Source organism: Mustela nivalis, assembly GCF_964662115.1.
Source record: "Mustela nivalis genome assembly, chromosome: 4".
Classification (NCBI taxonomy): Eukaryota; Metazoa; Chordata; class Mammalia; order Carnivora; family Mustelidae; genus Mustela; species Mustela nivalis.
This window is the reverse complement of record NC_139023.1, coordinates 136841689-136855112: the sequence shown is the minus strand read 5'-3', so window position 1 is coordinate 136855112 and position 13424 is coordinate 136841689. Positions and strand designations below refer to the sequence as shown.

Below are 13424 nucleotides of genomic sequence, written 5' to 3'. Positions count from 1 at the left end.
GAAGAAATGGTTCTCAATAAAGCAGGGAGGGAAGAAAAAGAACCACAGTGAGGACAAAAGGGAGGACAAAAGGGAGGAAGGAGAAGAAGGAAGAAGTGAAAGAAGACAATCTAACAATAAAAATCCTTAAAAAATTAAGCCTTGTAAAGCTGTGAAACATTTAAATTCCTACTAGAAAAAGCAAAGTTATGTTAAACACAACAGCTCATCTTTCAGGTGAACACAGTGTTCTTTAAAACAAGAATTAGTGATCTTAGAACTTAATTAATGACCTTAAGCCTTGAGTAAGACTTAAAAAGAACAAGGGATCTTTGTGAAGATTTTGGAAGCTTAATGTGCAATTTCTTGTTGAGTTTCATTCATAAGCTGCACACTTATTTTTAGTACATGAATTTGATATGTTTGTGAATACACAGCAGTTATCCAAATAATGCCAAGAATAAAGGTTTTTTTTAATAACATCTTATTATAAAAGTCTCATCTTAGAAGGTAGATATGCATTTGAAAATTTAAGGCTATTTTCTTTACTCTTTGTCTCTGACACCACTGTTAAGCTTCTTAATTTCACTGAGTGTATTTTTCATTTCTATATGCTTATTTTATAAATTGGCCTGGTCTTTGGTACTGTCCTGGTTTTTTCTTCATTAAAGTTTCTATTTCTTTCATTGATTTTTTATTTTTTAAAAACTTTTTATTTGAGAGAGAGAGAGAAAGAGAAAAAGAGAGAGAGAGAGCACGAACGGGATGAGAGAGAAGCAGACACCCTGCTGAACAGGGAGCCCAATGCCAGACTTGATTCCAGGACTCTGGGATCATGACCTGAGCTGAAGGCAGACGCTTGACGACGGAGCCACCCAGGTGCCCCTTTGTTTCTTTTGCTACTGATTCTTTTTATCATTGTTTTTTAATATGGTTTATAAGTTTTTACTATGAATTTCTTCTTCCTCTTACCCTACAAAAGTTTGATATGCCCCCAATTGTGATTGTTCTCTGAGGCAGTTTTTGCTTGCTTCTGCCAGAAACAAGGATTTTAAACATCCTGGACTAAATTTCACATTAATTTTGCAGCTTTTGGCTTCCTATCATGTGAAAGTGTGAATGTGGAGTTTCTCTTTCTCACGGGCACCTTTTTTCTTCTTTTCTCCCAAGTTATAGGGAAAAATATAATTCTGCTTATTGCTTTCTGGACTAGTGAGCAGTTACTCTCGCCTCCCTTTAAAGACTGGGCAACTCTTTATCCAGCCGTTTCCATGTGTCTGTAGGAAGAGGGCTCCCATCTAGGTCAGTCTAGTCCTCCTGAATTTTCAAAAGTTCCTTTGAATATCATTTCTCAACAGTATTCTGGCCTCTAGCCCTTTGTAAATATAGGAAGCTTTGGTTTCCTAGCTTAAAGATCTGAAGTTTTTATAATCCATGGTAAGGACTGCTTCTCTGTATGGTACACAGCATGGGGTTCGTGTTCAAGCCTGGCAGCTCACCAGCTCCCTGACCTTGGACAAGTTAATTAAACCTCACTGAGCTCAGTTCAGTCACCTGCAATTGGGAGAGACATTGATAACATCACATGAGTAAATGATGTAGGTGTATGAAAAGCTCCTTGTCGATTATTTAATTGTTATTCTCCTATTCTAGTCTTCAAAACCAAACTCTACCCTTCTACTCTTTTTGTTTTCTAATGCCTCCCGAGGAAGGCCCTGAACTTAACAGTACTTCACACATTTTACATCACGGGTACTGAGAAAGGTAGTCTTTATCTCTTCCTTCTGTTATCCACTCTGTATTTTGGAAGCTAAACTTCCACAGAAAACAGGACTCTTAAAAAGCCATGTTTTCAGCTTACCTTTGGCTTTGGATTCCCAGTCACCCTGCATGTGAAAGTTACAGGCATTCCCTCAAAGATCTTGTAATGTTTCAGCTTCATTTCAAAGAATGGTGCCACTGCATTTTCCACAGGTACGTCCCCATATTGAATGTCATCACCTGATTCATCCACAGGAGACCTTTCTAGCCTGTACTCGATCTCACTGATGAGTCTCTGTTCACAGCTGGAGACTTTGTATTCCTATATCAGGCAAAAAAGGTCATGTTAGCAACCTCAGTCCCTTGTGGCCCCACGTGTCTCAGGAGTCTTATTCTCCTCTCCAATGAGGCACACATAAGACAGTGATCTTTTTACCAGAGACTTAAAAACAAGTCTGAGTCCAACTCAATTCCATATAAAACAAAAACATCTGGAAGTAAGTATATATGATATTTCAAATTGTCTTCAGGTCTTATCCTCCTCCCCCAAAAAACTATGAAGATGAATTTTTCTCTTTTTTCTTGTGGGGTTGTGGAGAAAGAAAAAGGCAACAGCTCCGTGTTCCTAAACTGTTCATAGAAATAAAAACATGGTGGAACACTGATTTCTTTCTGTACGTGAAAGCTGTGCAGGGTGACAGTGCATGTGGCTAGTGGCTGCAGGGTTACAGAGCATTTTATCAAGCAGATAATGGAAAAATGGCATTTTTTTTTCTTCACTCCTAACAATTTTCAGTCACATAGCCTCTGAACTCCTCCTTCGGCTTTGCAGCTAGTAGGAACTACTCTCCACCCTCTTTGAAAGAAAGAATTGAGGTTCAGTCAAAATTTTGATTAAAAAGGCAAAAGCAGAGTAGCCATCAACATCCCTTGGCAATTAAGGGGGATCTTACAGTTCTCTTGCTTACAAAGCACAATGAAAACAAGGCAGCTCATTACAAAATACTCTCTTTAGCTAGGTTTTCTCATAAAAAAGCTGCCCACCTTTAAAAAACTATTGTCTTGAGGGAAGAAATAAAATAGTATGAATAAAACTGCAAAAAAATATAGGAGTTTTTTGTTTTAATTACTATCAGTCAGTTTAAGAATTAGCATATTTTCCCCCAGAAAGGTATAACAAATGAGAAACTTTTAATGATTTACAGTTCAGAGCATTCACTAGTGACAGAATCAAATTCAAGTTTGTAATATATGATAAAAAGCACAGTGGTGTGGTAATTCTGTTCATTTGATATTAAATAAAAATAGATACTGGTCATGCTATTTGTAATTAATATATGACAGTAAAGACAGATACACAGGTAAGGAAGAACACAAGAAAACAGATACAGTGAAAGGCCGGAAGGGGAAGAAAGGTGAAAAGCTTAACCTTTTGACCATCCAGAGGACTCCCTACAGAAGCATGAGGAGACCCAATGTCCTGTAATGGTAGAAAAAAAGAAGTGAAGACTAATAACAGAAATAAGAATCTAGCAAGATTTCTAGTTTTCTTTAAGAGATTTTTGTGGTAGCAATATTTAATGCAGAAAAGTCTTCAGATATTGAAGGCAGATCTATTTTTCAACATCTATGAGAGTTTACTTGATCCTTTAAACTTGTTTTAAAATGCTTTCTTTAATCTTGAGACTACATCTGGAAACTCCAAGCAGAAGCAGTGGAGATTATAAAACAGGTTACATCAAAATGATGATGGGACTTTTTCTTGAGCATAGCCGGGGAACAAAAATAGTGATTCAGGTTTTCTGCTGATTAGTGATGTCTAACTGTATATGTAAGGGAAAATAAAGACATCATTTTTTCTATACACATATTTTATTTTGACTAGATGTTAAGAATATAATTGGAAATAATTCACTACCTATTTCACACAGTTTCAATAAAAATATGTTTCTCCCCAGCAACTGTTTTGCATTAAAACACAGGATGGGAAAAATAGAAAGGTACTTGAAAGGAGAAAAAACTTGACCAATAAAGAAGATAAAAGGACAGGTATCACTGACTGAAATAACTCTTACCAGTCACTTCACACACCTGTCTGGCACATGCTATGTATTCAATAAATATCAGCTCTGAGAGTGATTGGTGATATTAATACTGCTTTTCTTTGACTTGCCGTCTAATTCTCACAGAATTGATCCTAAGAATAGTGTCCATAAAGAGGATGGGGAGAGGGGTGAGAATAATTATTATTTTTCTAATTAGTCCAGAGGAACTCAGTACCTGATTAGCCGCTTCCTCTTCTGGCTCCTGAATATTAAAAACAGTTGCACTGTCAGCACCTAGTAATCGACGAGCCATTCTCTCTTCATATGTTAACCTCTAAACAAAGCAAGTCACAGAAAATACAAAATTAGAAAATTCACAATTACATACTGCCTTATAAGGAATTTAAAAAAATGAGTGTTGATGTTTTCTGTAACTATTTTCTCTCAACCTTCAGATACCTGTATATAAAAGGAGTGTTTCATTCAGTTGTTCAGTTGTTCTCTCACCTCCCCTTCCGGTCTTAGTGGCTTAATCCTGTGTTGGGAGGTGGGGTAACTACTCTTGAGAGCCACCAACTGATACAGCACAAATTTAAGGTGCATATAATAACCAAACAAAGCAGAAACCACAAAGAAAATACCTGTCATATGCTAATCCTTAAGGATGCATATAGAGAAAAAAGATACTCAAATAGCAAAATATTTTTTAAAGGAAATGTTATTTTTATTGCCATCCCAATAGTCTTCGAGATGGCATATCTGCTCCAAGCCTCTGATAAGGGAAGTTTTAGACTAGCTGGCAGTGAGGGTCCCCTCTGTTTGGGATTCTCACCTCCTCGGCTGCTGTGTAGCAGGTGAATGTAGGCAAATATAATAGTCCCCAAAGAATGACTGCACATGGCTGAATCAGCAAAAGGACTGTGAAAGATACTTGCCAAAGCTGGTATCCATAATTCAATTCTGCTCGGAGGAAGACTGCTTGCCCATCAGGCAAACAAAGTGGTAATGTTTTTGCATCTAGCAGCCAGTACTCTAGATTTGGCCAAAATATATTTGCTGGGCCATTCTTACACAAAAGAAATGCCAACGTTTTTGTTCTGTTGGGCTGTTTCCTGCCTTTGAGTTTTGGTTCTAAAATGCCTTAGAATTACAGGTCTGAGAAGAACTTTCAGAGACCTTCTGTCCCATAAACAAGTGTTTGATTCAAAATAGAGAATAATTAGTAAGGCAGGATCTTAAAAAAATACAGAAGTTATTTCAGTAAAGTTCCAAACTTCTGAACATAGATGCAAATTCTATTGGAAACTCTTTAATCAGGAAAATATGTTGAATAAATTTACAATTTCCAGTAATTGCTGGTTCTAGTCCCAGCTGAAACCGGGAAGTGAAACAAGTCCATGCCAAATGACAAATAGTCCTGAAGTTCATATAATTTCATTTACTAAAGAAGGGGTGGAGGATAAGACGGAGTAGAGGTATGTGTTTTGGTGCATGGACTGTCTCAGTCCAAGTATGTTACTATTTAAATTAATTTTCTCACATCGGTTAAAGAATCACTGAATTCAATTTTCAAAAAGAGTTTTAAATACCTGCTCTCTTAAAAAGCCTTCTCCATGTTTTCATGGAGAACTGTATGAACATCAGAGGTAGGACTGGAGTAATTTCCTCTCTTTCCCTCATAAGCAGAAATACCAGTTTGATACCTAGTCCTCTGCCAGAATGCACCTGCTAAAAGCCAAATTTACTTCAATTTTGTTTCTAAACCACTAGGCCATGTCGATATCCAAGCCCTGTCTATGAAAGCCAAAAATAAGAATAGACTAATATGCAGCACTAGGAAAAAGTTGTCCTTTTAAACTCTCAATGTGGTAATCTATGGAACTCATTGTGAACATCATTCACTCCTAAACAGATAGATATACATATAATATACATAGTATAATATAACAGCTTATAGATGTCTTAAGTCTCTTTGAGCAAGAGATTCTTAGTCCATAAGGAATATTTAAACAGAGACCCAAAAAACTGGAGAAATGCCTTTACCTGGCTTGAGTAAGTTCCCATAAGTATTTGTTTTAATCTTTCAAAGGCTTTAGTTGACAGAGCCAGGGAAAACTTCCAGAGTATGCACATTTACACATGCAATTACTTGTTTCAGAGAGAAAATAGTTTCCCTTTGTGAAAATCTTCTATTCTCAATGAAATGAATGATCAACACAAGATCTCATTAGAATTTTAATCTTCCTGAACTCAGATTAGGATGCCCTAATAATTAAAAGCAGCATTCAGCACCCTTCCTCTCCCCTTCACCTTTCCAATCAAACAAGTTTTGTTCTCACATTTTTATTTATCAATGTGTGAGAATTAAAATTCCTAAAAAATATACTTAACACAGAGAGCTTTCGACTCTGCAAAAGGTATCTGAGAGAGAGCTTTTTCACAAAGAGGCCCTTTTCTTCTTCTGCTTAAGAGCCAGACAAATTTTTCTGGTGATAATTCCAAAATAAAGCCACACAAGGCTCCTTTCCTTCACCTGGAAAACCTTATTTACGAGACTTGTTCTTCCTGTCCCCTTAAAAATACTCAGATGTGATAAGAGGATGGGTCAGTAAAAAACAAGAAACAACTGATGAGGAAATATTGAAGTCCAATGGCAAAAGCATCTTATATACATATATTGTTTACCAGATCTACTGTACAGATAGCAGAACAATACTCTGAAACAAACGTTACTCTTTCAGATTACCAAATCAGTATCTAGTAATGGTCTACTAGAACAGTACTGGACTTCAGGGGTCATTTCCTCAGTAAAGACAGCCTTTGTGTAGAAGGCGTACATGTCATAGAATCCACATTCTCCTTTTGGTAGATAGAGATCATTCCAGAGCACACCTTCCCCCTCCTACCAGCCCAGATTTGTTCCTGTTTCTTTGTAATGCTGCAGTTCCTCATTTGTTTTAGTCCCCACCTTAAAATCAGCCCTTCCTCTTTATCTGCAACTTGCCAACTTCACTCCAAGAATGGTTTTTGTGAATGGCAGGAAAAGAGTGGGAGCCAAGTCGAGGGAAGCCTTTCCCCTTTCTCCTTTTCCCCAGACTCAGGCCACAACGCTAAGAAGAACATTGAGATTTAGGGTAAATGAAATCAATTTTGCGGCCAAACTGCAAGAACCAAAGTGAAGGAAGAGCTCTCTGGTGTGGGTAGCTACTGTTCCAAGTTCAGGCCCCAAATCCATCTCTGCGTACCGGCTGGCCATTGTTCAGGAGGTCCTCCTTGAAGCGAAGTTTTCGTTCCAGGTCTTGAATGACAGCATCCTTTGTGCCTTGAATCTCCTCATCAGAAGCTATTCTAGCAGTTCTGTTGGCCTTCTTTGGAAATCCCCTGCAGGACAAAAGCACAAGGCACTAGGGTCACTTGTCAGGCACATGGGCGTCCTGTGACCAAGGAGCACTTTGCTCTCATTAGTAATACCGGAGAGTCCTGAGGCCTGCGCTGTTCCTGTCCATTCCCCCGGTTCTTTGCTGAACTTCCCCTGATTTTGTGGGGGTTCATCCTCCAGTGTGCTTAGAGAAGGTGACCGCCTCCCCAAATTCGGGCGTGACTGACCTATGTCAAATGGTCACAGTTCTGTGGACAGTGGTTGGTGTGGCCAGAGGCAGGTGATGGAGCCTGCCCACTGAGCCTGGGGAAATGGAAGTTGGAAAGGGTGAGGTGCTCTAGTGAAAAATGCCTCATCTCTAAAAAGCAACACACAGGAAGAAGTGCCCCTCTTCTTTCACTGGCTCCCACAGTGTTAAAATGTGATGCCCCACACTGCTACATCCACACTGAGATCAAGGGGAGAACCTGCAACATGCTGATGATGACAGCTTGGAAAGACAAGAGACCCTGGAGTCCTGATTATGTTTTTGGGACACAGGTGACCTACTGGTGGAGCCACCTGACCCCACACTTGTTATGTAAATCAATAAACCAGGTGCATTTGATCTCCTGGTAGTTGAGCCTTCTGTTATGAACTGCAGAAAATATCCTGATAGTGTTTCCAGGTTCCTCCTCTTCTAGTCATTTGCTTTGAAGTTCAAATGGAGGGTGTTAAACACTGGTATTAAAGAAAATATTGTGATATCCTGTGTTTGAATATGAAAAACCAGGTCAGACTTGGTTGTATTGTACTGCCTGGAAGTTGATCTTGATTTTTAAGAATTGGGTGGTGAAGCTGTGACACATGTCCACTAAAAGCCATAGGAATCATGACTTACAACCTCAATTTTTGGAACCATACAATCCTTCAACAAAAATGTGCATTCTGTGAGCCTGGCACTTCTGGCTCTTACTTTCTCAGGACAATGTCCTCAGCCTGCAGGTTTCAGTGTATTGTCCCCTTGGAAAGGAGGACCCTGGCCAAGTCTACCCATTAGTTATTGTACCGTGTTTGTTTTCTTCATAGCACTTATCAAACTTTATTAATATATGCTCTTTTTAATTGTTTCTTCGCACCCTGCCTCTGGTTAATCAAAATGCTTGTCAAATAGCAGACCTGAAAATAACGTTAATGGAGTAAGTGAATGGATGTACTAGCCATCTTCACTTCTTGTTCCCTCCCTCGCCAAAGATTTTATTTACTGGGGCACCTAGGTGGCTCAGTTGGTTGAACATCTGCCTCCAGCTCAGGTCATGATCCCAGAGACCCGGGACTGAGCCCGGCGCTGGGCTCCCTGCTCCGCGGGGAGTCTACTTCTCCCTCTGACCTCTCCCCTCTCATGCTCTCTCTCTCAAATAAATAAATAAAATATTTAGAGATTTTGGAGAAAGAGAGAGAGACAGCAAAGGAGGGGGAAAGGGGCAGAGGAGAGGGAGAAGCAGACTCCCCGCTAAGCAGGAAGCCCGAAGTAGGACTTGATCCCGGGACTCCACAATCATGACCTGAGCTGAAGGCAGTTGCTTAGCTGACTGAGCCACCCAGGCACACCTAAATAAAATCTTTAAGAAAAATATTTTATTTATTTATTTGAGGGTGGAAGAGGAGGGGTGGGAAGGGTGGAGGGGAGGGGCAAAGGCAGAGGGAGAAGCAGACTCCCTGCTGAGCAGGGAGCCCAACTCAGGGTGATTCTAGGACCCCGGCTGGGATCATGATCTGAGCCGAAGGCAGATGCTCAATGGACTAAGCCACCTAGGCACCCCTCTATTTTCACTTCTGACCTCTCTCTGCCTTCCCCTCTTAGGCAAGGAAAATTGCCCTAAAGCCATCTATAATCAAACCACATGTGAAAAAGTCAGGCTCAGAACACATACAAATTACACAGTTTTGGAAATAAATTTCTGTGCTGCTTTTGACTAAAGCCTTAACCTCTGTGGACTTAGAAGAGGTGTATTCTGAAGTCACCTGAAAGATAAAATGAAAGCCAGCTCTGTGTTATATATATTGGGAACACACGGGTTCCTATTACTACTTTAAGCTTGACAACACAGACGAGTTGCACAGCTGTGTGATAACGAGCAGCCATTGAGACAGAAGCTTCAGTGTATCTCCGCAGGCAGGATACACTGAGAGCCGTGTTCTCTGCACAAATAAGAAAGGGCAAAGGGCGGCTCTCAAGGCCAGAACAGATCATCTAAACAATAGAAAGAGAGAGCCGTTTTTTTTAAAAGATAGCCACAAGTCCTCTTGAACAAGTAAACACCTGTCTATTCATGACAGAATAAGTCCCGTGGTTTAAAAAGCATTTCTCAGTATACTTGACTCTTTAAGGAACTTAAGAATGACTGCTCTGGGACAATTCATAGAGAAGCCACTCACCTTGGTTTGGGTTCCTGCCACCCAACATTTTATTGTTACAAAGAGTACAATTAAAATTATTCTTTGACCTTCAAAAAAACCCTGGTCATTCTATATTTCTTTTAACAAGGGGATTCCCCAAACACAGAAAGATCACAAGCATTAGAGGAGCATTTACTTCATCTCTATTTCCTGCTATTTTAAAGACCTGATTTTCTCTTACTCACAGAATTTAAGGTGTACATATTTTCTTCGTTCTGAACAATTAACATGGAAATCAAATCAATCAGTTGAAAGATTTTTAAATGTCTAACAGTCACTGCACAACTACTTACTGAGTATATACTAAGGTACAATGCTAGGCAAATACATCAATACAAATTCTGTTAAGCCTGTAACTGCATAGTTGGTTTGTAAGATAAGTGACTGTGTCACCTGATGACATCTTGGAATTCTGTGCAGTAGAAATTCTCTGCATAAAAGTGAAAAACAGTAATACAACAAAAGTGTTATCACTATAGTCTAAAAAGCATTCTATATAACAAGGAGAAGATAAATCCTACAAGGTGGTCTTTGATCTCAGAGGGGTTGAGAATCAAGTTGGAGAATAAACGAAGGAACAAACTATGTCTTAGTAATTCTAGGTGCAATGGGAGTTTAAAAAGTTGAAGAGAGGGCGCCTGGGTGGCTCAGTGGGTTAAGCCGCTGCCTTCGGCTCAGGTCATGGTCTCAGGGTCCTGGGATCTCTGCTCGGCGGGGAGCCTGCTTCCTCCTCTCTCTCTGTCTGCCTCTCTGCCTACTTGTGGTCTCTCTCTGTCAAATAAATAAATAAAATCTTTAAAAAAAAAAAAGTTGAAGAGAGTTCTGGCTAGCGTGACTGCTGAAGACTCTATGAAAGAGGGAATCCTGAAAGATGATAAGGATGCAGATAAGTAGAGATAGGGAGAGAAGGAATTCAGACTCAGCAGGAATAAAGGGGTAGAAGGGAGACCGTCTTGTTTTTTAATGCCTCAAACACTGTGGTTTGGCTATTTACTAATGGCTACATGCCTCAGTTTCCTCCTCTGTAAAGTGTAAAACATAGGTATTAAGAACATATTATCTCAAAGGATTAGTAGGAAAATGACACTAGCTAATTACATATTAGGCACGTGGATCAGTGCCTGGCAGACAAACTAAGGGTGGCTCTGGAGAGGCCAACGGAAACTGCCCAGTATGGAAGTCAGTCAGGGAGACGAAACTGGCTGAGGGGAACAGAATGAAAAAGGGAAAGGAGTTTAAAAAGATACCAAGAACTCTTGACTGGTTTCCAAAAAGGTGCCAATAACCTTTATTGATTGGCTTCTCATGTTCAACTCTGTTTTAGGTGCTCAGAATACAATGTTGAACAAAACTAAGTGACTCTATTTAGAAAAATTATATTCTAAGGTGGGGCTGGCTGAGTCAGGAAGTAAAAGGGTGGGAGGAAGGACCCAGCAGGAAGGTGTCAAGTGCTAGGAAGGGACAGAGTGTGAGTGGGTGACTGGATTCCACAATGCAGTCAGTCACGGGTCTGAGGAGGTGATGTTACTGCTGAGGCCCAAGTGACAGTGTGAAGACCTAGAGGGACAGTGAGGCGATGCAAAGGTCACAGGTCTGAATGGGCCTGGCAGGGTCGCCGGGGCATTGTGAACCCTGAGAAAAGAGGTACCGGATACAGTACTTCTTAGCCTTATTTTAATATGGAACCTTTTCTTTTTTTCAGAGAGTATCTCATTTGGATTAACATAATTCAGAAAACACTTCAACTGTGTTAAAACTGAGCACAGAGCTAAGAGTTAGTATATAATGTTCTAGTAGAAACCAAAGTGGAGTATTCTTTTGTGGTAGAGGCAATAGAAAAGAAAAATAGTTGTGAGTTTTTGAGGCAAAGTTTTAGCAACTGAGTTTGTTCTGCTCTAAAATGAATTCTTTGTTAAAGTAAAATCGCTGTGGCTAGTTCTCCCAAATGGGACCACTTTTGATAAATGAAGAGCAACAACTCATTAGGAAATTTTAAAAATACTTGATGACAAAGAGATGATCTCCTTTCATGATGGTTTGTACAATTAAAAATAAAAATGCTTAAATGCTTACTCAAAGTAAACTGTGACTAAAACCAGAACTCTTCACAAAAACCCATACTCAGAAGCAGATCTTAACCAGTAAACAATTCATACAAGCCTACCACACTGAATATAAATACTTCAGTATATATACAGTTCAGCCCAACTCTGCAAAAAAAAAAAAAAAATTACTGATCTGTTTACTCTAGTTTCAACAGTAAGTCACTTACCATTTTAAAATAATATTTATGTGGTTGGTGGGTAAAAACATCTTAAACATATACACACACATATGGAAGGTAAAATCTTCCAGATGCAACCACCACCAAATCCTAAGAGGTTTTCTTTCTTTCTTTCTTTCTTTTTTGCTTAGCTACTGAATAATCTTGAAAGCATCCTGCCATTGATATATATTCTAGGTTAGTTCTGTCAGTGTATTCCAGAAACTTAGATCTCCAGAGTACAACACTGACTTAAGAGGTAATGTACCTATCTAGCAGCCAAAGAACTTTTCTAATTACTGAAAGTCCTCTTACTCTCTTCTCATATTCACTGATTTCTAACAGTGACTAAAGTCCACAAAATTTCATAGTAAGCAGAATCATTAACATGCTGGCATTTAGGAATCCCTCATATTCAAGAATGTAATGTGTGAATTAATATATAAAAGAGCCCAAGATACACAAACTGAGTTTTTGTATATCAATTCTATTTTTTCTAACTGAATTTTATTATGAAACCAAAGCTGTTGGAGTATAAGTGGGTAACCTGAGCTTATACCTTAAGGAAAATAGATGCCTTTGTAAATATATTGAGTTCTCCTCACATTATCTTTTGGCTTCTCTAAAGAATAAACTTACACACATGTGTGTACTCTACCACTACTTGGTACAGAGCCATCCAAGATGAGGATGTCTGATTCTGATCTGTTCCAGGGGCAGACATTTCAACAGAATCATCATCAGTCACAGCCACCCATGAGATCTCATTTGCTAATTTGCCAGGAAATACTTGCCTGGGATTGGATGCAACGTTCTGGGTGATCTTCTAAGATACTAGTGAACCCAGTAACAAGACCCTAGGGAAGCCCCAACCCCTTCAGGCCTCTGCCTCTGATAGGAAATGACAAAGCCCCCCCCCCCCCCCCGCCTACTTATTTCCTGCAAGATGGGAGAAAGACAGGAATAATGAGATAATGTCTGCAGAGTCCAATGCTGCTTTTGTCTTTCCTGTTAGTTACTATCTAACTACTGTCTTGACTTGAGAAACTGCCTAAAGTACAAATAAATCTTTATAAACTTTTCCTTAAGACTTAGGGGTTTCTCTTTTGTTGGTTTGCAGCTGTTTTCTTTGATCAAGAAATAGCAGACATCAGATTTATCTGCGATCAACCTGGGCAATACACCCAGGCTAAGTCACAGGACTCTGTCTTTGCTCAGGCTTATTCCAGAACCCTGGGAAATCCCTTCACTTCTTGGCACTCTCACCTTGAATGCGCAGTGATGACAGTGGCCCCACCTACCTGTTTCTTATAAATCGGGGAGAAAGAGTGGGACAATGAGATCATGTAAAGAGCCGAATGCCTACAGAGTACAAGCTCTCACGAAAACATCCATATAAAAGCTCTTATTGACACATGCTTTTCCTTTTGACAAACATGGGATAACATTTCAAACCAAAGGCCTACTTATACAAGAGAGACAATTAAGAGTATGAAACATTGTAGCGCTGTGGCTTCCTGGCACTCCCTTATGAGAACAGATTCTAAGAATGTGAAGG

At 39.5% G+C, this 13424-nt stretch overlaps 2 protein-coding genes across 4 annotated transcripts in view; one reads left to right on the top strand and one right to left on the bottom strand.

Moving 5' to 3' along the window:
- The window catches only part of LOC309862876 (palladin), an 84228-nt gene that overhangs the window by 23565 nt on the left and 47239 nt on the right, over positions 1-13424 (bottom strand). For 2 of the 3 annotated variants that reach the window (XM_082727286.1, XM_082727288.1), the window contains exons 3-6: positions 7031-7166; positions 4021-4119; positions 3170-3220; positions 1841-2062 (exon numbers count right to left, since the gene is read on the bottom strand). In XM_082727286.1, coding sequence (XP_082583412.1) covers positions 1841-2062; positions 3170-3220; positions 4021-4119; positions 7031-7166 — 508 coding nt within the window. The remainder of the gene's footprint in view (positions 1-1840; positions 2063-3169; positions 3221-4020; positions 4120-7030; positions 7167-13424) is intronic. The other variant, XM_082727287.1, reaches the window with a different exon arrangement.
- CBR4 (carbonyl reductase 4) overlaps positions 1-13424 on the top strand; it is a gene marked incomplete at its 5' end in the record, with an annotated part of 128671 nt that overhangs the window by 85850 nt on the left and 29397 nt on the right. The window lies entirely within an intron of this gene.